At 53.4% G+C, this 23426-nt stretch overlaps 9 protein-coding genes across 9 annotated transcripts; 3 read left to right on the top strand and 6 right to left on the bottom strand.

Annotated features, from left to right (window-relative positions):
* Nucleotides 1–6770: 6770 nt before the first annotated feature.
* On the bottom strand, nt 6771–7730 carry BD324DRAFT_617674 (hypothetical protein). The gene is given in 2 exon segments (XM_022014945.1): nt 6771–6790; nt 6807–7730. 1 exon segment carries the CDS (start codon nt 7444–7446, stop codon nt 7093–7095), a length of 354 nt encoding a protein of 117 aa, XP_021872745.1. The 5' UTR covers nt 7447–7730; the 3' UTR covers nt 6771–6790; nt 6807–7092.
* On the bottom strand, nt 7427–8158 carry BD324DRAFT_295723 (hypothetical protein). Its single transcript, XM_022012408.1, has one exon. The coding sequence runs from the start codon at nt 7917–7919 to the stop codon at nt 7488–7490; it is 432 nt and encodes a 143-aa protein (XP_021872744.1). The 5' UTR covers nt 7920–8158; the 3' UTR covers nt 7427–7487.
* Nucleotides 8159–8904: 746 nt separating this feature from the next.
* On the bottom strand, nt 8905–9553 carry BD324DRAFT_617672 (hypothetical protein). The gene has a single exon (XM_022014944.1). The coding sequence runs from the start codon at nt 9516–9518 to the stop codon at nt 9321–9323; it is 198 nt and encodes a 65-aa protein (XP_021872743.1). The 5' UTR covers nt 9519–9553; the 3' UTR covers nt 8905–9320.
* Nucleotides 9554–10263: 710 nt separating this feature from the next.
* Nucleotides 10264–12693, bottom strand: BD324DRAFT_295692 (hypothetical protein). The gene is made up of 3 exons (XM_022012407.1): nt 11927–12693; nt 10481–11886; nt 10264–10440 (listed from the first exon to the last, which is right to left on the bottom strand). The coding sequence occupies exons 1-3, from the start codon at nt 12292–12294 to the stop codon at nt 10388–10390; spliced, it is 1827 nt and encodes a 608-aa protein (XP_021872742.1). The 5' UTR covers nt 12295–12693; the 3' UTR covers nt 10264–10387.
* Nucleotides 12694–13521: 828 nt separating this feature from the next.
* Nucleotides 13522–15540, top strand: BD324DRAFT_295567 (hypothetical protein). Its single transcript, XM_022012406.1, has 10 exons — nt 13522–13808; nt 13851–13949; nt 13990–14301; nt 14349–14742; nt 14783–14830; nt 14869–14940; nt 14978–15038; nt 15084–15247; nt 15287–15419; nt 15459–15540. The coding sequence occupies exons 1-10, from the start codon at nt 13634–13636 to the stop codon at nt 15516–15518; spliced, it is 1518 nt and encodes a 505-aa protein (XP_021872741.1). The 5' UTR covers nt 13522–13633; the 3' UTR covers nt 15519–15540.
* A 22-nt stretch (nt 15541–15562) lies between these two features.
* Nucleotides 15563–16470, bottom strand: BD324DRAFT_648984 (replication fork protection component Swi3-domain-containing protein; the record flags this gene model as incomplete). The annotated part of the gene is made up of 4 exons (XM_022017913.1): nt 15563–15802; nt 15843–15965; nt 16006–16081; nt 16121–16470. 4 exons carry the CDS (start codon nt 16468–16470, stop codon nt 15563–15565), a joined length of 789 nt encoding a protein of 262 aa, XP_021872740.1.
* A 9-nt stretch (nt 16471–16479) lies between these two features.
* Nucleotides 16480–19760, top strand: BD324DRAFT_617654 (putative glicosidase). The gene is made up of 10 exons (XM_022014943.1): nt 16480–17495; nt 17532–17557; nt 17599–17673; nt 17713–17854; nt 17901–18120; nt 18156–18299; nt 18337–18453; nt 18501–18717; nt 18751–18815; nt 18849–19760. The coding sequence occupies exons 1-10, from the start codon at nt 16646–16648 to the stop codon at nt 19618–19620; spliced, it is 2628 nt and encodes an 875-aa protein (XP_021872739.1). The 5' UTR covers nt 16480–16645; the 3' UTR covers nt 19621–19760.
* A 159-nt stretch (nt 19761–19919) lies between these two features.
* BD324DRAFT_577173 (TPR domain protein) lies at nt 19920–21681 on the top strand (the record flags this gene model as incomplete). Its single annotated transcript, XM_022013244.1, has 2 exons — nt 19920–21293; nt 21340–21681. 2 exons carry the CDS (start codon nt 19920–19922, stop codon nt 21679–21681), a joined length of 1716 nt encoding a protein of 571 aa, XP_021872738.1.
* A 36-nt stretch (nt 21682–21717) lies between these two features.
* On the bottom strand, nt 21718–23271 carry BD324DRAFT_641231 (TLD-domain-containing protein; the record flags this gene model as incomplete). The annotated part of the gene is made up of 5 exons (XM_022017410.1): nt 21718–21877; nt 21915–22022; nt 22062–22245; nt 22286–22340; nt 22381–23271. 5 exons carry the CDS (start codon nt 23269–23271, stop codon nt 21718–21720), a joined length of 1398 nt encoding a protein of 465 aa, XP_021872737.1.
* Between the last annotated feature and the right edge of the window lie 155 nt (nt 23272–23426).

Raw genomic sequence — 23426 nt, 5'->3', positions numbered from 1 at the left:
CTTTTCATGCAGTAGTTCAGCAGACCTCATTATTGCTATTCCTCTACCCTGGCTTGCCTGATCCTTCCAAGCCGTTCCTAGCCGTCCGACCAATCCCAATTTTACAAGTCCAACCACCAAACCGGTCTTAAGCTCGACTAAACGACTACTATCCGCCTGTCTTTGAATTTGAGGTCTTCCAGGACAGGGTTGTAACAGCATGTTTTTATCGACATTTCACTACAAATCAAAGGCCTCCTTGGCCCTCTGGATCAGACCCAGGACCCCCTGCCTGGCCAGCTTCTCCAGGGCAGAATCAGACGTCATTGTCAGAACGCCACAAGGTCATGACCCCGAAATACCGATATCTCGCCTCAACTTCAACGGCTCGTCAAGATATTCGCCGAAGCTCGCCTTCACTTCACTATCTAATCAAAAGCTCGGCGAGAAAAGCAGAGTGGATCACCGAAAGACAGGATCTTGGCATGAGTATTGATTGACAGGTGAAGGATCGGCGAAGGATATATATAGCAGCCGCAGATAGCCTTAGATAGACCAGCGATCCAAGATTGAAGTTCAATACTACTAGATCTTGCATCCCATTGCCGCCCTTTGCCTTTAGTCGTCTTAGCTCGCCTCAGCTCGCCTTCAGTTGCCTTTGATAGCCTTGAGTTCGCCGAATTACGCCTCGAATATCTGTCGCAGCCAACCTCTCTCTGGTCCTTTGACACTAGCCTTCGTCTTACCTTTATTCGACTATCCTCGCCGAATATCGGAAGCCTTCGCCTCGTCTCGCCTGCCTTCGTCAAGAATAATCCTATTCTTCATTCCTCAGCCAACGAAACCTGACAGTCATCTGAGCCTCCCAGGCCTCTGCAAGACCCACCAAATCCCTCACCATCTCTTGCTTGTCACCAGGGCTGTATCTCGTCGCCATTCTTGAGCTCCTGGCCTTGGGTACAAAGCTGGAGGGCTGGCCCACCCCAACACAGTGGGAACACTTTGAAGAACCTTTAGAACAATGTTTGCTTGCCCATTTGTCCCTGGTCTCTTGCCCAGCAGTCAGGCAGGCCTTGTTCTCAGCCTGGCACCTCTGGCAAGCGTCAGAATCGATGTGGAGAACCCCCAAGTGTTCAATGTCCTTTACCAGGGCCAGTCTGGCCTTCACAGCCTCGGATTGGATGTTTTCGGTGATTTCTGCTTGTCCTGCTGCCTCTGGCTGCTCAGGGGCTGGAACTGTTTCCTGGGCTGGATCTTCGATTTTGGCATCGAGAGGAGACTCTGGGGCATGCTTGGGTGTATCCTGCGGCTGGGGGTCCTCCTCAGGGACAGGAGTGAGAGGAGATTCACTCCTAGGGTCATTTCTGGCTCGTTTGCTGAGTCTGGAAGGCATAGCTGCTGCAGGGATGTCAGGATGATGGGATGGGCATAGAAACAAGTGAATGCGCTGAAAGCGACGAAAACAAGTCCCCAGAGACCCCTGTGGCACTCCCCCCCACTTTGGGAAATTTCCAGAAGGCCCAACTTTGTCCTTACAAAGATAAATCTTCGACACCAAAAACACCGAATCTTCGTCACTTCAAACAAGAATACCTCAACACATGGGAATACATACTTCGACACATCAAGACACATGCTTTGGCTTCCTCTTCGGCTTCACCTCGACAGGACAACACCTACCTTGCTTGACTTCCCCAATGCAACATCACTTTGGCTCGATGGAACTTGCCTTGGGGGGGAGGGGGCTACTGTTACGACCCGGCTCATCTCCACTCGCCGCTGTTACGATACGCTCAGACGTATCCTAACACCAACTCATCCTTAATGTGTGATACGCAGCCTCTTCTATATTTGCCACACTTTCCCAGCGTGCGACTTACACGCAGATCCAGACGCTCCCCAATATTCCTGAAGTAGAAAAAGGAGATCTTCGTGCAACTTACACGCAGATCCCAGATAGATCTTTCCCAGCGTGCAACTTACACGCAGATCCCAGATAGATCTTTTCCCACCGTGCAACTTGCACGCAGATCTTGTAGTGTCTACATAGTGGGTCCATAGGGCCTTCCAAAAAACTATATAAGGAGGTGGTTTGTAGTCTTCTTTTCCCTCAGAGAACAATTCTCAGTTTACCCAGTTTCAGTACAATCCCTTTCAACTTCTTCACCACTTCACCTTATTGCATCTCAATCACTATCACTCTCAACTACTCTTGCAACTGTACTTCGCACCCAGCTGCAAGACCCAGCCGTCCGTACACCAAAGCTATCCCTTTCTAATAGAAGGTGCGCTTATTACAAACGGTACTTGCCCTCTTCTATTTGGTAAGCCCCGCCGTAACACAACCCCTCTTTATGAATGAGAGTTGCCCCCAAGTGCGGTCTCCAGCGGTGCGCAGTGCGGATGTGCGCCCGTAGTGTTACGACCGTGTCCTTGAAAACCTCGTGATTCAAAGACAGGTGGACGGTAACGGTTTATCGGAGCTTGAGTTCCTTTCAGTGAATGAACTGGTAAACTTGTGGATTGGTCGGACAGTGGTTTCGAGGGGTGTTGACTTGGAAGGATCCGGCAAGTCAAGGGGAAGAGCAAGAAGTACAAGTGAGGTCACGGTACTGGTTCATGGGTGAAAGCAAGAGGTAGTATAAGTAACCTATGATAATTTGATCCTTAGGAAGAAAGAAAGATTGGTCCCACCAGGGCCCACTTTTTTACCCTGGGAGGAACCACGATCTACAATAGGGTAGGTATAGATGTAGGGCAGACATAGGATAGGTGTAGGGTAGGTGTAGGATAGGTGTAGGATGGATATAGGCTAGGTGTATATGGTGTAGGCTTGTCTAGCCGGACCGATCCTAACATGACGATGGGATGTTCACCTAGAGATTTCCACCATGACCCAGTCCGACCACACGAAGCTGTTGACGATGTTGGAGGAAGCTGTTGACGATATTGGAGGAAGTCCAGAAGACTCTCAATGCTATGGATATTAAAGACAAGAAGGTCCTCAAAGACAAGTTGGAGGAGCTGATTCACATGACCAAACAGCACCTTGGCGCCACAGCACTGATTGAGGCATGTCTCGCAAAGAGAAAGGTGTTCATGATGGGAACAAGCTCAGGTCCGCTGTAGTTGCTCTCACACCTGCATCCCCTGTTGCCAATCTCCCTAACGCTGCCGTTCCTCTTCATCCTGCTGAATCCAACCCGCAAATGACACACTCTGCGCCGTTGCGGTCAAACTTCAACCTCTAGATGCTCCAGTCCAAGTCCATCAATAGAGGTCGTCCTGCTCCGTGCAAAGACTCAAGAAGCAAGCTGCTCAAAAGCCCAAATGTGACTACTACTCCGGCTCTCGACAGGTCGGTGAGAAGCGACAACGCACCAAGCAAGGATACGTCCTCTCGGACCATCTCATTGATAATGACTGTGATATTGAGTACGATGGGAATGACGAGGAAGATGACGAGGAAGATGACGAGGAAGATGACGAGGAAGATGATGAGGAAGATGACGAGGATGATGAGGAAGATGACGCCTAGACCAAGGTGAATGGCCCCCTCCGCCCTCGTTCTGATGGCTCAAGTCCACTTTGAGTGATCCACACACCGACCGTCATGTCCTGTCATGTTATGAATCGTAATTTTGAATGACCGTCTGGTTCTCTGCTGAACATGATCATATTCCGCTTAATCTGCTATGTAGACTCGTGCACTCTGTGCTACAAACTGCCCTGGAGAATGGTAGTCAGGTTGACGCCAAAAGTCTGCTCAGGTTCCATCGTAACAGGCGCCTAAACCGTTTGCTTTGCTCAAAAGTAGGACGCTGCGATTTGTGTGGGGATCTGCATGGTCACCGGCGCTGGGCTGAGGGAACGTTGACATTGAGAGGTCCATATGTTGAGTGCAAGGAAAAAGGGAAAAAAGGACTAAGCCTGGTCATCATCGCCTTCTTCTCCCTGTTGAGTGGTCAAAGGTCCCGCGGCGGCATTGGAAGTGAACAAAGGTCCCGCGGCGGCATTGGTAGACGAGGGAATTGTAAAGGCCTTTACCGAGTCTTGAAGCGTGATGCATCGATTTTTTGCATCAAGGAGGCTCGCTTTGATGTTGTCACGGCCATCAAAGTCGCTGTAAATTCCAAGCAAGGCCTGGACAAGCATTAGATTGCCGCTCACACCCTGGAGTCGAGCCTCGACTTTGGCCTGTCAAAGAGGGATGATAGTGTTCTGATCAAGTCAAATGCGCTCAGCAGCCTGTCGAACGTGCATGGCTGCGGCAAGAACTGAGAGAACTCGTGTTGGAAAATCATTCATACTCAGACTCAGACTCACATCCGGCTTGAGCATTGTTCACCCCGGAGAGGGTACCCTTTCCCTCAGTCCATTGCTGAATGGCAAGTGCGACGGCCGGAGTTGCGTGGTCCAATCAAGGCTCGCTTGCATCGTCGTCATCCTTCTTGATCTTCTTGGTCTTCTTGGTCTTCTTGGTCTTCTTGCCGGTTTGAGGTTTGTCATTCTGTAGAAGCTTCAGTGGTCGAGGTAGTAGGCTCGGCAACTCACGTCGGTATCACCGTCTTTTGAGTCTTCTTCATCATCGTCCACCACAAAGCCATCAAGATTGTTGGCCTTTTTCTTCCTTTGGCCTGTGCCTTTTTGGGTCAGCGGTGTATCTCCATCGGTCTAGCTCACAGACGCGATGGCCGCAGCAGTGCTGCGACGCGCTCGCGTCACCTTTTTGGGAGCGGCAGCAGCAGAGCTTGCAGGGGAAGCAGGGGAGGCAGCAGAGCTTGCAGCGGCCGCAGGAGGATTGACTGCTTGAACAGATGGAGAAGAGCGAGCGGTAGGTCCAGGCCTTCGCTCCTCCTCGTCACTGGTGACAATTCAACACTGTCGCTTTGAAGGCATGGTGCCAGAGACAGCCAACGGAGAGACTGATCCGGTCAGAGACAGCTAGGACGCGTAACTCACAGGCAAAGCTTGAAGAGCAGAGAGAAAAAACCCTGTGAAAGGCGAGACGAATCTGATCCACGAGAGATTTTAGCCAGATGGATGGAGCTCTATCTAACACGAGGATCAGCTTCGAATCCAGCTGGACCTACTTGGGGATCAACACCTCTCTTGAACGATACCAGTCGGCAAGGGAGTGAAAGAGAAGAGTAGATGAGAAATGAACAGTGTCAAGGCGGTGGGTCTACTCGCTGTTCCCTATTTGATTCTTCTGTTAAACACGGTTCGTCTTCTCCAAAGGATGGTAAAAGCGTCTCATCCCTGGGTCAGTAGCGAAAGTGAGTGATGAGGTGTGCGGAGAGGTGTTCTGGAACCAGCGTCAGTATTAAGGCGGTCAGACGATCCTGGATGGGATCAGAAGACTAGAGATGGATGCACAAGGGGGGGGGGGGGGTGCATGCGATCTAGACTTGGATGCAGAGGAGAGGGGGGATTGCGATCAGCCTTTGAGGTGATAGGTAAGGCGCTGTGTAGAACAAGGCTGATGAATAATAAGTGAAGAGTCGCAACGGAAGACGACATCTCGGCCTTTTTAAAATCGAGTCGTCCGTCCAACCCTTTCTCGAAGGAGGCGTAGGGCATGAAATGCGGGATCTCTTTGGAGAGCTATACATACCTGGCACGCGTCAGAGAGTAGCCGCCAGCTCATCGCGATCAGTGATGGATTCAACAACCTCTATTCATTCTGAGATGTCGTCGAGGTTCACTCGTGTACACCCACGGCAATGATGGCCTCTTGCTGCAGGACACCGCACCGAGGTGATCTGAGGGACAGAAGGCCGTCACCACGCACGGCGAAGGGCCAGTCCTCGAGGTGGCAGCGGAATCTCCTGTCCGCCTAGGACAGCGGGACCGACCAGTATCGAGTACATGCATGTGACATAGGTTGGGAGCCGGGAGGGCACGCACCGTACTTCTTTGCAAGATCGGTGATCAAAAGGCGCAAGCTGTAAAGCCGAGCCCTTGCCAATGTAGAACGAACCGCCATGAGTCAGACGCGTGCGTGAGGCTCTGGTGGCAGAGCTTATGTAAGCTGTGTCAGCGTTTTGTTTCATGGTTAGGCATCTCCCTGTGGGTGTTACCGCGCGGAGAATGGAAACAGTCGCTCGCTCTGCATGCGGATACCTTTAGAAGTGACCCTGCGAGCTTCCGTCCAGGGTCAAGCAACGGAGTCATGCAAGCAACAGACGACTGACACAGCGAAACGAGCAAGCAACAACCAGCATAAAGATAAGCCACCCATGAAGCAAGCGAGGAGGGGCCAGGCAGACAACACACAAGATGAGCATGTCCCCTCCCTGAACTCTGCCACAAGCAGAGGTTCGTCTCATTGAATCAACTTGAAAACGGAAGCAAAGCAGGAAACATCGAAACATCTGAAGCAAAGCAGGAAACATCGAAACATCTGAAGCAAAGCAGGAGACACCGAGACTGAGAGAAACGGACGCAGAGCAAAACAAGGTGACGGCGGGTCACACACAGGAAGCAGAATACGACGTGGGACATGGAGCAAAAAAAAGTGGTGGGGTCCTCTCAAAACCTCTTACGGGGGGGTGGGGGAGGGGCGGGGGGCTTGGTATCAGGCGAGCGCAGCGAGCATCTCTACCCGCGAGCAGAGCGAGCGTCCACTACAGCGAGCGCAGCGAGCATCCATACTTGCAAGCAGAGCGAGCATCTACAGCAGCGAGCATCTACAGCACCGAGCATCTACAGCAGCGAGCGGAGCAAGCAGAGCAGACATCCATACTTGCGAGCAGAGCGAGCACCTACAACAGCGAGCATCTACAACAGCGAGCAGAGCGAGCACCTACAACAGCGAGCATCTACAACAGCGAGCATCTACAACAGCGAGCATCTACATCAGCGAGCATCTACAGCAGCGAGCAGACCGAGCAGAGCGAGTGTATACGGCAGCGAGCAGACCGAGCAGACCGAGCATCTACAACACCATTGGCATATCACAGCGATTGGCATCTACAACACCAAGGGCGACCACCCCACCACACCAGCGAGCAACACAACCACCCTGGTCCCACCCACATCCCAGTCTTACCCATGAGAACGAAGCATCGCCTCCTGCGAACGCAACCACAGCGATCCAGTCTCACCTCCTCACCCTGAGTAGACCTGCGGAGCCAGCGAGCGAACCCGCAACCTGCTTAAGGGGGCAGGTACCACCGCTCGCGACGATGGTCGATACGCTGTGGCAAGAGGTCGCTTCCACGGATCACGACGAGTCCCATCCGAGGGTGAGCAACAGGCGAGAGACGGAAGCAGCGTGGCGCGAAAACAGTCGAACGGAGCCAAAGCAGAACAGTCGAAGCAAAGCAGGATCACGAAACGAAAACAAATTGAACGGAAGCAAAGCAGAAACAACAAAATGAACAAGAAGCAAAGCAGACGAAAACAAATGTTGCGCATTGTGGCAAAGCAGAAAAGCGAGAGTGTGGCAGACGAGATGAGCATGAACGTGAAGCAGAAAAAAGTGGTGGGCCCCTCTCAAACACCTAACCCCTAGCCCGAGCGAAGCGAGGGCCACAGGCGACCAAGCTATTCCGAGCGAAGCGAGGTGGGTCCCAGGGTGAAAGTACAATTCCCGAGCGAAGCGAGGGTGAGTGGGCGAGCAAGCTACCCCGAGCAAAGCGAGGGTGAGTAGGCGAGCAATCTAGTCCCGAGCGAAGCGAGGGTGACTGGCCGAACAAGCTATTCCGAGCGAAGCGAGGGCCACAGGCGAGCAAGCTATTCCGAGCAGCCTCCCGATCGGATGACGGCGAACACCATTCAGCAGAACAAGGTACAGCGAACATCCACCAGACCAGGGTACTCGGAACAGCACCTAGCCTAACGAGGAACAGCGAGGCGAGGTACAGCGAACACTCAGCAGAACGAGGTACAACGAGGTACAGCGAACACCCAGCAGAATAAAGTACGGCGAACATCACCCAGCAGAACGAGGTACAGCGAGCGCAGCGAACATCACCCAGCAGAACGAGGTCCGGCGAACACCACTCAAGTAGAGCCAGCAAACACCACCTAGCAAAACAAAGCACAGCGAACACCACTCAAGTGATGCCCGCAAACACCACCCAGCAGAACGAAGCACAGCAAAAAACACCCTCGTACCCCTCCTTTGATAACGCGAACAAGCCATACCCACCGAGTCCCACTCAAGCAAACCCTTCCGAGCGAAGCACATCCACCGACTCATGGCGAACAAGACGCCCAAGCAAGTCCACACAAGTCCACGCAAGTCCACGCAAGTCCATGCAAGTCCACGCAGGCCACCAATTCACCCACTCAGGTCCCTACTCACGACCACCCCAGCGACGCAATGCCCGCACCACCCCAGCAAAGCCACGCCTACACTCCTGTAATTGAAGCTGAAACTCGGAGCAGGCCACCACTGCGTACTACGAATGCCGATGAAGCAGGCCATGACTCGCCACTCCCCCCCTGTGAAACCCCAGGTGCTGGGTGCCCGACAACACCGTGCACGACGCCTACCGACCGTATCAGATAGTGGTGAGGAGACCTTGCATACGTCGACCAGCGTAGAGTTGGGCGACCTGTATCGGGGAGGTGGTGAGAGGTGTATGATCTATGTGCAGGCAGAGGGGCATGGAGCGGGGACCAAGGCGCAGCGGAGCAGCGAAGCAGAAGCGGGATGCATGAAGCAGAAGCACAGAAGCAGAAGCAGAAGCAGAAGCAGAAGCAGAAGCAGAAGCAGAAGCATGAAGCAGATGCAGATGCAGAGGCGGAAGCAGATGTAGATACAGAAGCAGAAGAAGATGCAGGAGCAGAAGCAAAAGCATGGAGCAGATGCAACAGCAGGAAGCCGTAATGCAGAAGCGGAAGCAGAAGCAGGAAGCAGGAAGCAGTGACGCCGAAGCAGTGACACACAAAGCAGCGATGCAGTGACGCAGTGACGCAGAATGTCACGACTCGTTCCCGGAGGCCTATACGCCGGTGACCAGATGGAAGACAAAGGTCGTACGAGCAAGCTTGGGTTGTGGCTCAGGTTGCGGGTCGAAGAGCCTCAACCACTTGACTTGTATTGTTCGAGGATCCCGCAGTAATGTCGCGGCGAGCAGGAGTCGAGGTGTCAAAGTGAACAAAGGTCAAGTCACAAAGTAGGCCAAGGTAGTCAAAGATTATGAAGTAAGATCAGTGTGATAGATGCGTCGAGAGCTTTTACGATGCTGGCTTTAGATACTACTACGTCCTTATACTGAGCTCGATGCTGAGATTCACTGAGATCCCTGAGTCCTACTGAGATCTCCCGAATTCTGCCGATCTCTTTGGAGCAAAGGTGTGGGTTGCGGCCAGGCGGCGGGTGGAGATCAGCCGGGAAGAAGCAGAGGAAGCAGAAGTAGGAAGCAGAAGCAAAAGTAGGAGAGCAGGGGGGCAGGGAGACAGAAAAACACAGAGCAGAAACTGAAGCAGAAGCCGGGAGGCACCAGAAACAGAAGTGGAAGCAGAAGCAGGAGCAAGAAGCAGAAGCAAGAAGCAGAAGTAGGGAGGCACGAAGCACGGAGCATGAAGCAGGAGGAAGACGCAGGAGCAGCAGCCGAAGCCAAAGCAGAAGCCAAAGCAGAAGAAGAAGCCAAAGCCAAAGCAGAAGCAGTGACGCAGGAAGCCAAAGCAGAAGCAGAAGTCAAAGCAGTGAAGCACAAAGCAGTGACGCAGGAAGCCAAAGCAGAAGCAGAAGAAGAAGCAGGCAGGCAAGGAGCATGGAGCATAAATCCGAAGCAGGAGGCAGAAGCAGAAGCATAAGTAGATGCAGGAGCAGTGACGCAGAAGCAGAAGCAGAAGCAGAAGCAGAAGAAGAAGCAGTGACACACAAAGCAGTGACGCAGATGCAGAAGCAGAAACCAAAGCCGCAGCAATGACATAGGAAGCCAAAGCAGATCAGCAAAGCAGAAGCAGAAGCAGAAGCAGAAGCAGATACAGAAGCAGAAGCAGAAGCAGATACAGAAGCAGAAGCAGAAGCCAAAGCAGAAGCAGTGACGCAGAAGAAGAAGCAGAAGCATTTATGCAGAAGCAGGACCCAAATCAGTGACACAAAAAGCAGCGACGCAGATGCAGAAGCACGGAACGCGAAGCAGAAGAAGTTGTGCAGAAGCAGAAGCCGAAGCAGTGACGCTCGCATACACCATCCACTCTACGCCTGCATCTTACTTTGCAATCCGTGAGCAACTTGGCGCAGAAAGGTTAGAGCAGGTCGATGCAGGTGACACGTGAAGCGTGAAGCAGGTTGGTCAAAGCAGAGTAAACTCTAGGCAAAGCAGGTGGACATATTACATATTGACGAGGAAAAGCATACTCGTGTACTGACACGCACATGATCGCTGAAGTCGTCTGGACGTGTATACACGCCGCCAACACACGTTGAGACACCCGCCCCCGCTCAGTCATCTCCGGGTAGACCAGGATCAGACTCGCTGGCGAAAGTGATGGCACCTAATTAACGTCAGCAGCGGCAGAAGACAGCGGGACTCACTTTCTGACAACCCCGCGCCACTCTGTCGCTTTGCGATGGGCCTGTATCCCGCCCTTCCAAATGTCTCAGGAGCGGCCTTGACACCCCCTGCAAGGCCTACACTGGCACTTCGTCCGAGATTAGGTTCCACGGATAGAGCTGAAAAGCTACCGGGGAAGAGAGGCGAGCCAGGACCTCGATCGAAGATCGGTAGGTGGGCAGAAGGCGTGGTAGGAGTCGTACCTGATGGAGAGCGCATCAAAGCAGCATGAGAAATGGAGGGTGAAGTCATGATTTGTAATCCAACAAACGACCTGGATCGCTCATGTCGAGCGTCTGCCGAAGGTCTTCTCGGGCCATCGTGACCGTGAACCGAGGGCTTTGAGGTATCTGGAGAAAGCATTGGATCCTGCACTGTCGTCCTGCTGGCCTTTTGCGCCGTCGTCAAGTGTGCATCGTCCAATGGACCAATGTCTTCCTCTCCAATGGTACCCAAAAGAGCCGTCATCCCAGCTGCCGCTTGCTCATTTTCATCCTCGACGATCTCTCCAAACGCTTCTTTGAATTCCCTCTCCCCAGCCTCCAGCGCCTCAATATACACTTGATGCGCACTTGGGTCATACTCGCCCTCTTCGCCGAGACTCAAACCTCCCCAGGAAGATGGTAGACCGTCTTCACCTCCCGCGTTGAGCAAATCGCCATCGCATCCTAGACACGTGCCGAGTTTTTCCCACAGCGAGACGCATCTCGCGCGCATCGATTGACGGGCCCGGAACACCCATGCGTAGTCGGGACACTGGACGCGAGAGACCGTCGTGAGGTGTCGCATGAATTCTTCCCAATTCCATTCCTCGGGCGGTAACGCTATCCAATGCTCGCGAAGTGGTTCTTTGGGGAATGCAGCTTTGAGTAACTTGACCAGCTCCTTGTTCGTCTCTAACAGTTCTCGGACCTCTTGCGGTCGATCGACATACGGGAGTAACGTATCATCGTCCAGCTGAACGTATTCCACGGGCTCCAAAGCCACCTGAGATCGTTCAGGCGAGTCTGTGGTGCTGCTGGACGCCTTCCGACCTGACCCTGAGCTTTTGCGTCGCTTGAGGTCCACTCCTTTGAGACCTCCCTCGGGCATCGCGATCGGATGGACGGTATCCCTCGCCATCTCTACCACCTGCTCAGGAGTCAACATCTTGTGTGCGTACCCGATGCCTCCATCGCCACCTGATCCGACCCCAGCCAGGTGGCTCAATCGATGAAGGGAATCACCTCCTTCCGAGAAAGGCGAGGGGAGCCTAGACATTTGAGTGAACCCAGCGAAAGAAGACGCTGCGAACGATCTTCTTGGTCCACGAGCCGATGTAGCGGGAGCATGATCGTTCATGGTACTCTGACCTGTGAAGGGAGCAAGAGCAGATGAGGATTTCGCCCTTTTGCTGCATCAGCGATCTCGTCGACTGATATGCTCACCTTCTCAGCCCAGTGTCCTGACTCGGCGCCTTGACGAGTGTCAAACGGGAGAACAGGGCCATCGGATTGGTCAGGTTCTCATCGTCATAATCATGTCCAGCGTCCCATGAGGCCGCATGAGCGATGAGGCTCTGTCTCCTGCTGAGTGATCGGGTCAGACTGGACGTCCGACTGAGACTTGGGCTCTTGTCCGAGACGGCACTCTGCTCCTTGAAGGGCAGTGACATGGACTGCAAGGGAGAGAATGCCTGAAGGGGTGACAACGCCGTCATATGGGGTCGAGAAGGGGAGCCAGAGTATTTGGATTTCCGAGATGGCGAAGCGTGCTCGCCATGCGAGTCATCTTCCAAGATACGATGCTCCTCCATGTTTCGACGCGGAATGGGATAGGGCGAGGCGTGCGCGACGTGGGCGGCGTGGGCGGCAGTGGTCTGTGAGGAGTGGTGATGCAGAGTGGATGGAGTAGTCGGACGTGGTCGAAAACCAGAGTCAAGTCATGTCAGCATGGTGTTCCAAGAGCTCGTAATGCCTGCGGATTTCGTCGAACCCCACTCACCTGGATGACAGGCTCGTCTTGGCGCCCGCCTGCGACCAGCAAAGGGGACGATCCACTCGTACCTAGGCTCACGTCACCAGGTTGAGAATGGGCAGGATCAAAGTCTTTGACGGCTGAGAGAATGGATGATTTTAGGGTTTTCTTGATCGTCTGCGGTGCTCCGCTGCTGTCCCCAGTAGTCTCGGTGGTAGCCGAGTCAACAGTGTGCCCAGCAACAGTGAACTTGTATGAAGCTTGAGTCGGAGTGAGACTGGATCGAGGTGTAGTCGATCCAGAAGGATTCGATGTATCAATGGATGGTAATTCAAGTTGGTGGTTGGACATAATACCCACGCCGCACAGGGAGGGCTATGTCGTAAAGATGACGGCGTCGCAGTGGCGTCCGGAAATAATTGGATTCAGACGAGTGAGAACAAGCAGCAGCAAGTGACGTGCGATCGAGACAAGTTCAGTCGAATGATAGAGCAAGCAGAGAATGGGCACGCATCAAGGTATATAGACTATAAAGGAACAAGGTGGGGTCACCAAATACCTAATCATTGGCCACCTGCTCTGCCTCGTCGCTTTGCTGCCGCTCCTCGGAGACAAGGAACGGACAGTACATAGCACTTATGATGCATTGGAACGGACATTACATAGCACTTATGATGCATTGTCACAGGAACGCTGTCGCTCAAAAAGAAGCTCAGAAGCATCCAGGGAAGGGCAGAGTCCACCAAGAAAGGAATGCTACTGTCATTTTGCCATTACCGAGCGAGCCCTCCGTTGCTCGTCCAGCGGTCTCTTGTTCGCTCGTCCAGCGAGCACTTGTCCACCCTTCCGACGACCTGTTGTTCGTCCAGCGAGCCCTTCTTCGTCCAGCGAGCCCTTGTCCACCCGCAAGCTCGCTCTATTGCCCACCCGTCCAGCTCGCTCAATATCCTCTGTATATCCATCCACACGTTGCACGGCATGTTTAGGTCAGACGACCATGTGCCACCCGGAATCAATTTCGGCGACGACTCGGTCCCGGTCCAACGGTCTCCTGCTGCATGACAATCTCACATGCTTCACCTTGTCTCCCAGCCTACAAACCCCTCCTGCTTCATGGCGCGCAGACATTGAAACCGACGCCTCCTCGCCTCGTGCACCTCTCCTTATCCTACGCACCCATGCAACACCTCGATCACGGATCAGCATCCACGTCAGGAGCTTCATCCCCGGACATTGGCTCGTCGAGGGGTAAGACAGGTGATCCATCAGCCATCAAGCCAAAAGCACGATCGAGAAAGAAGGTTGCCAAAGCGTGTCTGACGTGTCAGAAGAGTCATTTGACATGCGATGAGAGTGAGCCGGGTCTAGTCTCGCCTTATCAAACTAATCAACCAGAGCGACCGTGTACCCGATGCGTCAAGAAAGGTATAGGCGATCAATGTGTCGAGGGCGTGAGGAAAAAGGCAAAATACCTGCTCGAAGGAGAAGAGCGTCGTGAGTCTCAAAGTCTCCACCTGGAATAACCCTCCTTCAGATGCGTCTCGCCCACATCCTACGCATGTATCCCCGGCCAAGACCACAAAGGCAGCCCTAGCCTCCGATCCGTCAACGTTCGACCCGCGTCAGACTCACCTGGCGGCCCAGACCCCGACAGCTCCTGCGAATTCGCTCCTCCCAGACATACCGTATGACCCCCCACTCACGGCTAGCACGTCTCAACATGTTCCCGAAGATGTTTGGCTCGCTGGGCCGCTCAACGATTCGGATGCAGTTGACAACAAATGGAGTGACCCGTTCGCGGGAACCGCCTTCAACGACACGAATGTCCCTTCTTCCTCCATTTATCGTGAGTTCAAAAAGACCTGCTACGCAACTCACCCACAGCCTACGGAGTCACGGCAGCTGCAGACGAGTTCCAGATGTTGGATGCCATGTTCGGTGGCCTCTCACCTATAACACTTCCAGACAATTTCAATCCTATCCCACCTTCCGACGCGCTGCTACTGGACCCAACCTCGCTGGGATGTTCGACGGATGGTCACGTCGGTCTGTGGGAGAACAAACCTTTCATATCGCCGTCTAGCTCAAACCCACTCCAAGCGAAATCGTTCACCAATGCAGCACAGACGGGAGACATCGGCTATCTCGGTCTCAAAGCGTGGTCCGAAGCTATAGGCAATGGCATCAAGTTGGATATAGACGGAGGTGGACCGTTTCTTGAACCTCCGCAAAGGAATACGAGGAGCTTGACACCGGGAGAGGTCTACAGGAAGATCTTGAAGCCCTAGTGAGTCCCCTATCTCGTGAGTCCATCTCATACGCTTCAGCGACTATACAGAAGGATATCATATCTTGATGGACTATTTGACGAAAAAGTAGGTCCCCAGTACGTGCCGACTGACCCATGCCCCAGCTTTGATCGCAAGGACATTTTGCGCGTCGTACATGCCCTTGCCTCCTTCAGACCTAGTTTGATAGCGCTTCAGTGAGCGATTCCTTGGGGCCTCGCTTAACAGCTTCAGAATGCCGATGAGTGAAGATGACGAGGTCTTCATCGAGAGGTCTTTCCAGCGTACCATGATCGTGCGTCTCGCTCTCCCGCTTGCAAGGCTCGCCTGACCCTCCCAGGAACTCGAAAAGCTCATCTCGTACTCTGCTACGCCGACAGCCGTCTGGCGAAGAACAGGCGAGATCTGCTATGCCAATCCGGAATTCTGTGCACTGTCCGGTAGGAACGATGCAGAATTGTACGGCAAGAAGAATTACATCTACCACCTATTCGAAAAATCATCGTGGGTGCAAGCTTCCCTGAGAGCTGTTGACCACCTCAGCGTCATTTCATACTGGGAAAACTTCTCAGTCCATGCTTTTGAAAATACGACGCAAAACTTTTTCCAGCCCACCACGCTGAGCGTTAATGGAGTGTCTGTACCGTGTTCTTGCTGTTTTACCATCAGACGGGATGTGGGTCTGCAGGAAGAGCGATCGGACTGACGATTGTAGGTCTTCGATCTTCCTTCGGTCGTCATCGGGCAGTTTTTGAGGATTCCGGGGGATATCTGAGTTTACATGTATAAATACAACCAGATGGGACCTCTACGCTTGACCTAGTCCCAATCATCATCTTCTGGCGGACCAAGAGGCTCGATCTGTTCCCTCTCCATCTCCTCCATAGCCAACAATTCATCCATATCAGGTCCATCTTCATCTGCTTGAGAAACGCCGCCCATAGCGCGGACAGCTGGGGATGAGTGCTGCTCCGGATCGTTGTCAGTCGGGCCCGGACTCGATCCTGGTGACTCTAGCAGAGCGGGGTAAAAGGCTTCGCGATAACCTTTCATCGCCATCTGAAAGCCAAAATCAGCCCATTCACCAAGTATATCCCACCTCCATCCTGCGCTTTCGGCAAACGACCTCAACGCGAGCGATCGTACCGTGGAAATCTCCCTTGGGAAACATCCCATGGGCCCACATCTGATATACCGATAGCAATTCGCGCAAGTCTTCCGCCTGAACAGATGAGTGATCGAGACTAGTCGAAACCACCCACCTCTCGACCTTTGCCCCGGACTTTGAACCGTTTGGCAGCTTTCATCAAAGCTGGGAATCCGTTCGGTCCCATCAATCTGAAGCTGTGTCAGCAAGTTTATGCATGCACAGCGCACCTCTCCTCATCAACCTTTGCTATCACTCGTTTCTTCTTCAGCGGTAGTGCGTCCACTGCTAACGGATCGACCAGCTGGATATCTGTCTCTGAAACGCCGGGCACAGGCCCCCAATCAAAGTCGTCTATCGCAGCATTCGATCCCTCAACACGCACGTCTGGATCCTGCACGCTCGGGATTCGAGATGAACCCGCTTCGCTCGCTTCGTTGACATGTCGGGGCCTATCGGGTGTCTCGCCAGGGCTGAAAAACAACGGGAGATCCGTTTGAGGGGGCGGTGAAGGCGTCCTCGGCCGATGTTCAGGAGGAGGCGAAGACGCAGAGAACAAATCGGCCAGAGATTCTGACATGGTCGTTGTCAACGTATTAACGACATTGGACGACGCGCTACGCGACTGGCTTTTGAGAGCCACGTGATTTCACCGGTCCGACCGGCACCGGCTTTCGGGACAAAGTGACTTCATTCGGCTTTGGACGAGTCTTCGAGCGGACAGGTCCCGCATCGCACTGCCCTCAACCACCACCATGCCAGTCGTCGAGAGAGACTTGACAGACTTTGTGCCTGCCTGTCCCGCCAAAGTCGGCCAAAAGCTCACTTCATTCACCCTGGTATCGACCAAGAACACTCGATACATCAAAGACTTTTCTTGGACGCTGGAATTCCCCCTTGCTAATGCGTACAGGATCCTACTGCATGGTCCCACTCGACCTCGACCTCCACATGATAACGTCAGTCTGAAAGTCGAGCCTCTATCGTTTGAAGTGCTCTCATTCGATGAGTACACAGCTTCATTTGCCTTTCCTCAGTCCAACGATTCTGGACGTCTCTCGCTTCGTCTGTCGTGGAGGACCCAAATAGCTTCTGCCGTCTTCAGGGTCAAAGACAACGTCGAAGAGCAGATCATGGGCGATGTCAGATTACGATCGTATGGTCTCACAGAACATGGCATCATCCGACATTACAGGTACGAACGTGATAATGTCCATCTCGGTCTGGGAGAGAAAGCGGCGCCACTCGACTTGTCCGAAAGGTCATTCACCCTTCATGCGGCTGACGTTGCAGGATACGACACTTACAAATCGGACCCTTTATACAAACATACGCCTTTCTTGGTCTCCACGCCTCGACCTGGTCAAGACGGTAACCAGGGATTGACCTATGCCATCTTTCACGGGACGAATAGCGTCTCGACTTGGGACATCGGACGGAGTCTGGACATACCCAGTGGAGGGTACTACAAGACGTTCACACAGGATTGGGGAGGATTGGAGGAATGGGTCATGTTGGGTGATGGAGTGCAGGCAGTCGTCAAGACGTTGGCGGAAATAACGAGCAAACCAAAGCTCGTGGGACGCGATTGGCTCGGATATCTAGGTAAGCGGGTGTATGAGAGCCGACTGACCCGCCTAGCTTCCACGATGCTGCTCGCTGATCTCGTGAGAAGAGACACTGATGTCAAGCTGACCTCTCGATCCAGGACAATGCGCAAGAAGAGCTCGAAAAATGGCCAGAGCTTTGCAAACAACACGACATCCCTTGTTCTGCGATGCATGTGAGTGAACAAACCTCCTCGCCATCTCATTCCCCCCAGCTCTCATCCGGATTCACGTGCGATGAAAAGACTGGGCAAAGATGGGTGTTCTACATGAACAAGCACAGATACCCCGATTTCAAAGGAATGATCGGCAAGTACCATGAAGCAGGGATGAAGGTCGTTCCCAACATCAAGCCATGTAAGGTCGATCGCATGGTCCCACACGCTCACAAAGCTTTTTTGAGACGTACTCAAGACTCATCCGGCGTACAAGCGATTACTCCAAGCCGATGGTCTGTTCCATGACCCATTCACAGGCGGGCCAGCGACGCAAAATATCTGGGCGAGTGGGATCCAAGCTAGTGCAGATGGGAGCTGGGTGGACTTATCGGCCAAAGGGTCCCGAGAATGGTGGTGTGAGGGCGTTGAGGGACTTGTCAAGTTGGGTTGTGATGGGATGTGGGAGTGAGTCTGACTGTGGATTCATGCTCACCTGGCAGTGACAACTCGGAATACTTCACACGAGACGACGAAATCTTGTTCAAGAACGACATCGAGTTCAAGCGCTACTCCGACTTCAAAGGTCCCACGAGGACAGGTCTGATGGGCCGGATCACTGGCAACGAGTTGATGAATCGATACAGGTGAGTCTGCCGATCTTACAGACACTCATTCTCTCAGCCACGCCACGCTGCAAAAGTGCAATCCTGAACGAAGAACCTACGTCCTGACTCGGAGTGGCAACGTCGCAGCGTTCAAATATGCTTGCTCGACCTGGTCGGGAGACAACTTCACGAGGTAGATCCAAGAGGCTTGAAGACTGACTGACTGTCCCCCCCCACCAGCTGGCAGAACCTGAGAGGGTCTCAGCACATCCAACTGAACAGCAGCCTGTCCCTCATGCAATCTTATGGCTCAGATATTGGAGGATTTGTCGGCCCCATCCCGTCTCCAGAGCTGTTCGTCCGTTGGGTCCAACTGGGCATGCTTCATTCGAGGTTCTGCATCCACTCGGCACCAAACGACGGAGCTGGACATGCCAAGCTTAACACGCCTTGGATGGTGAGCACCATGAAGATATCGCTGACAACATAGTACCCTCAGGTACTCCCTCTGATCAGAGCTCACATCAAGCAGCGCTACGAACTTTTGCCATACTTGTGAGCAATCCCCTCCCTTCATTCCTTACGCAGCAACCATCTCATGTGGGAGAGTCACCTTCATGCGGACCCGACAAACGCACCATTGTTCTACGGCCCATTCCGCAATGACGCCGAGCTATACACGTCAAAGGTCTTGGATGGCTTCCAAGCATGGTGTGGAGTCGGACGAATACTGCAAGCTCCCGCCATGTTCGAAGGACAACACAGTCAGGAAGTGTATTTCCCCAAGAGTTCAAACAACGACGAGTCCCTCTACTTTGACTTGCACGCTCCTCATGGTACGTTCAAAGCTGGAACGTGGTCGACTGTCGGAACGCCCATCGATCACGGTGGAATGTTTGTTCGAGAAGGGACCATTATTCCGATCGGACACGAGTACGCCACTGTGACGTCCACGAGTGGTGCGCCAAGGACAAACATTGACGGGATCGATACAAAGTTGATGTCGGAAGGCGGTGTGGTCGGACTCGATGATTGGCGAGGCGTCCTCCTCTTCCCCGGCAAGGGAGACAAGACGTACACGAGCTCATGGATTGAAGACGATGGTATCTCGTCTGATCCGACCAAGATGGAGATCACAGTCACGTACACTGGCACGAACGATCAAGTTCGAGTAGCAGTGACCATCCATCATATGGGCTATGAACCTCTATGGAAGGGCAAGCTGCACTTTATCTTGCCTGAAGGAGATGATCGCAAGATGGTGGAGACCAAGGGAGGGAGGCTGTGGGGCGAGAGAAGGACGGAGTTGAAAGTGGGAGAGTCTTACAAGGGAAGGGCAACGTGGCAATTGGATGTGTAGGGTATCCTCTGATAGTATGTATCTAAGACCCACGTAGGTAGCAATTGGATGTGTAGGATGTTTACCCTGACAGCATGTTACATAGCTCCACATTATAGTCCTCTTGTTGCTCGGCACCCCTCGGATGCAAATCTTGCCCGAAAGACCGTTCGGACCCAAGCAGGTCGATCGCCGAACCATCCGCTTGTTTCTGCGATTTATCACCATATCCTCCTCTTCCGACGAACGGCGCCATTCCTTGGCTCTACTTGGTGCACCCTTCCCTGCCAGCAATCAACACTCTCCGATCCTAACCCACCATGAGCTCGTCGCCGCCCCCGTCGGAGCCCTACTTCGACATTGGCAAGTTTCACCGCGAGATCAGTACGACCTCGCCAGAAGCTCAGATCTGGTTCGACAGGGCTCTAGTCTGGATTCACGGCTTTCACGGGGATGAGGCTGCCCATTGTGCTGAGAACGCCCTCTTATGGGACCCGACAAGTGCCATCAGTCTCTGGGCAATGCTGGCGGCTCTCTCGCCCAACTACGCCAAGTCTTGGGCCGTCATGGGACCGATGAAGAACTCTACGATGGAAGTATGGATGAAAAACAAGGATGAGATGTTGAGGCTTGCTGAGAATGCTCCTCCAGTCGAAGCTGGTCTGTGCAAGGCGTTGATCCATCGATTCCCCCCCGACACACCCGAGACGGAGGAAGATTGGGATTTTGCAGCATTAAACCACGCTTACGCCGAAGCTATGGGACACGTCTACGACCAGTTCCCTGATGACCTGGACGTGGCCTCTTTATATGCAGACTCTCTATTGTGTCTGTCACCCTGGAAATTGTGGGATCTTGGGACTGGCGAACCTTTGCCTGGATCTCAAGCCGTGCGGACCAAACAAGTCCTCGACAAGGCTTACGCCACGCCCGAGGGTAAACGCCATCCTGGCATCCTTCACCTCTACATACACCTGATGGAGATGTCGGGAACCCCAGAGAACGCCGTCCCGGCAGGCGACAAACTACACGGCCTCATCCCCGATGCCTCTCATCTCAACCATATGCCATCTCACATCTATGTTCTCGTCGGTGACTATCGTCGAGCCATCAGTGCCAACAGTCGAGCGTTATTCGATGACGAACTCTACGTATCCAAGGGGAAGCCTTCTTTATGGTACAATATCCTTCGACTACACAACATGCACTCTCTCGTATATGCTGCCATGTCAAGTGGAAACTGGGAGGACGCGAGGGACAACCTCAAACTCGTCGAAACCGACACGGTCGAGGATTTGGCGCGAACCATGCCGAATGTCCTCGAAGGTTTCCTAGGTACCTGGGCACATGTTTATGTTCGCTTCGGAAGGTGGGATGAGATCCTTGCCAAACCTTTGAGAGACGACCCAGAGTTCTACTCGTGCTCGACCTCGATGCACCGTTACGCTCGAGGCATCGCGCTCGCAGCTCAAAACAGGGTCAGAGAAGCGGACATTGAGCTGGAAGAGATGAAGCGTACCATGGCCAAGATTCCCAAAGGCCGCTTGATGTTCCCCAACGAGGCGATAGACGTGTTGCAAGTCGGAGAAGCAATGCTAGAGGGAGAAATCGAGTACCGCAGAGGCAACTTTCAAGCTGCATTCGAGCATCTGCGCGAGGCAATGAAGCGATATGATGGCTTGGTCTATGGAGAGGTGAGCGCGACAGCAAAGCGCCCGCAGACGCTAACGTGTTCTCCAGCCGTGGTCATGGATGATGCCCGTCCGACATGCTTACGCCGCCTTACAACTGCAGCAGGGCCATATCGAAGAGGCTCTCAAAACATACGAGGACGATCTGGGCTATAGTTCCACTCTGGCCCTCGCACATCAACATCCGAACAATGTCTGGGCACTCCATGGGTATCACGAGTGCGTCACTCGATTGGGCTTGAAGAAACAGGCTCAAATGGTTTACCCACATCTGCGACTCGCCTTGGCCGTCGCAGACGTACCGATAACTTCGTCCTGCTTCTGCCGCTTGAACATCCAGAAAGCCAACGGTACGGCAGCCAACGGTGTTCCCAATGGTTGCTGTCAATGAATCTTTGTATCGTTCTCATCATGCCATGGGCTGCAATCACGTCGCCCAGACCTCCAGGCCGATGCAGTCAAATGCAGTGGCACGCTCATTCCGGGTAGCTGCTGACAAACACAAGACTTCGTTGTCGTATGTCGGGCAGGTTGCAGAGGAATTGCGTGTGAATGTTGAATCGAGAATCAAGCCGTATGCGCCGGATCTGGGTCTGTCAGTCACGGCTGAAAAACCTCTCTCACCCTCCACCGAACGAAATAAATCCTCCCTCACACAAAGCAAAGTATTGGTTCCTCCCTGTCCACGGGAACGTCTTCAGTTGTTCCGAATCGACCAGTTTGAACATGAAACTGCAGACATCAGTGTCATCCGTACACCTGTCGCCTCACGATTCCCCACTCCCGTAATAGTTGCCATCGCGCTTCACGATTGCTTCATTCATGAATATGCCAAACCGCCGCCCGTGACCGTCCTTGACAACCAGAATATTGCCTGATCCCTTATGACTCATCGCGTATCGCTCGACCTGACGGTATAGAGTGGACAACGACGCGCCGTGCTGATCAAGTGAGACTCCCGAGTCAGCGATAGATCCGAAGGAAAGCAGACTTACAAAGCAGAGTCCACTGATTCGATATACGCTTCCGAGCCGGCAAATGACGCCGCAGCTTATCTCGTCAGCTCCCTAGGCCAAACAGCTTCACTCACCATATCTGCGTCTGTCTCCAACAAGACTGAATCTGTGCTCTCTCGTCTCCCCACGAGCTTTGTGCTTGCCCACTCGTCGCTCTCTTCAGCCACTCGCATCGGTTTTACCTTTTCATTCACGAATCCTGGGGCACCGCTCGGCGGTATATAACTGCCCACCAGCTGCTCAGGAAGAGCGAAAGGAGTGTCATGTGTGATTTCAATCGGGAGGGCGGTCGGCGTGAGCCCAAAATCTGTCGGGTGTAAGGGCTGCGAAGATGGGAGATGATTGGGATTGGAATGTAAACCAGAATCAATGGCTGATTTCCACTTGGATGCGATTTTGGTAGTGGTTGCGAGCGTGTTGAGCAGTCTCGACTGAGCAGGACTCGACGGCTCCGCTTTCTTCCACTGACTCTCTGAATCGCCATGGTAGCCAGTGTCGGATTTTAACCTCCTCGCATTGGCAGGTGGGAGAGGCCCACGATCAAGCGGCGATGCAGGATGAAACACAATATCCCGGCCTGCATCTGATACTCTAGGCGGTGAGCCCGGACCGAAAGATAGACGGGCAGAGAGTCTCCTAGGTGATCGAGGAGATTTCAGAGGCTGGTAATCGGGTGTGATCTCGTCCGGTCTAGGAGGGAGTGTGACGTGAATAGGAGCCGGACGGCTTGATCCAGCCTGGGATGATTGAGAATCTACGAACCCAATGTCGTCTAGTAAGTCCTGTTGTGCTGGTACCCGGACGCTGCCACTTGAGAGTGGGTCAAACAAGGCCAAGTCGTCATCGTCAAAGGACAGCAGATCCCGCTGGTCAGGTTGTTGGCCATGAAGAGGTGCAGGCCCGGCCGATTCGAACGCTCCGAATTCTGGAGAGGATCCAATCAGCTCAGAGGGCCGTCTACCCATGGAAGGTTTCATGGAAGGACCAGCTGAATCCATTGACACCTCAAGAGAGCGAGCTTGTAGAGACACAAGGAGACCCTCACTACCCCGGCTGCACAAGATGACGGAATCAAAAATGGAACACGGCTAACGCGGGAACTCTTTATTGCGGGCCGAGT

The sequence above is a fragment of the Kockovaella imperatae genome (genome assembly GCF_002102565.1).
Source record: "Kockovaella imperatae strain NRRL Y-17943 chromosome Unknown BD324scaffold_3, whole genome shotgun sequence".
Classification (NCBI taxonomy): Eukaryota; Fungi; Basidiomycota; class Tremellomycetes; order Tremellales; family Cuniculitremaceae; genus Kockovaella; species Kockovaella imperatae.
This window is presented reverse-complemented; position numbering and strand designations above follow the sequence as displayed.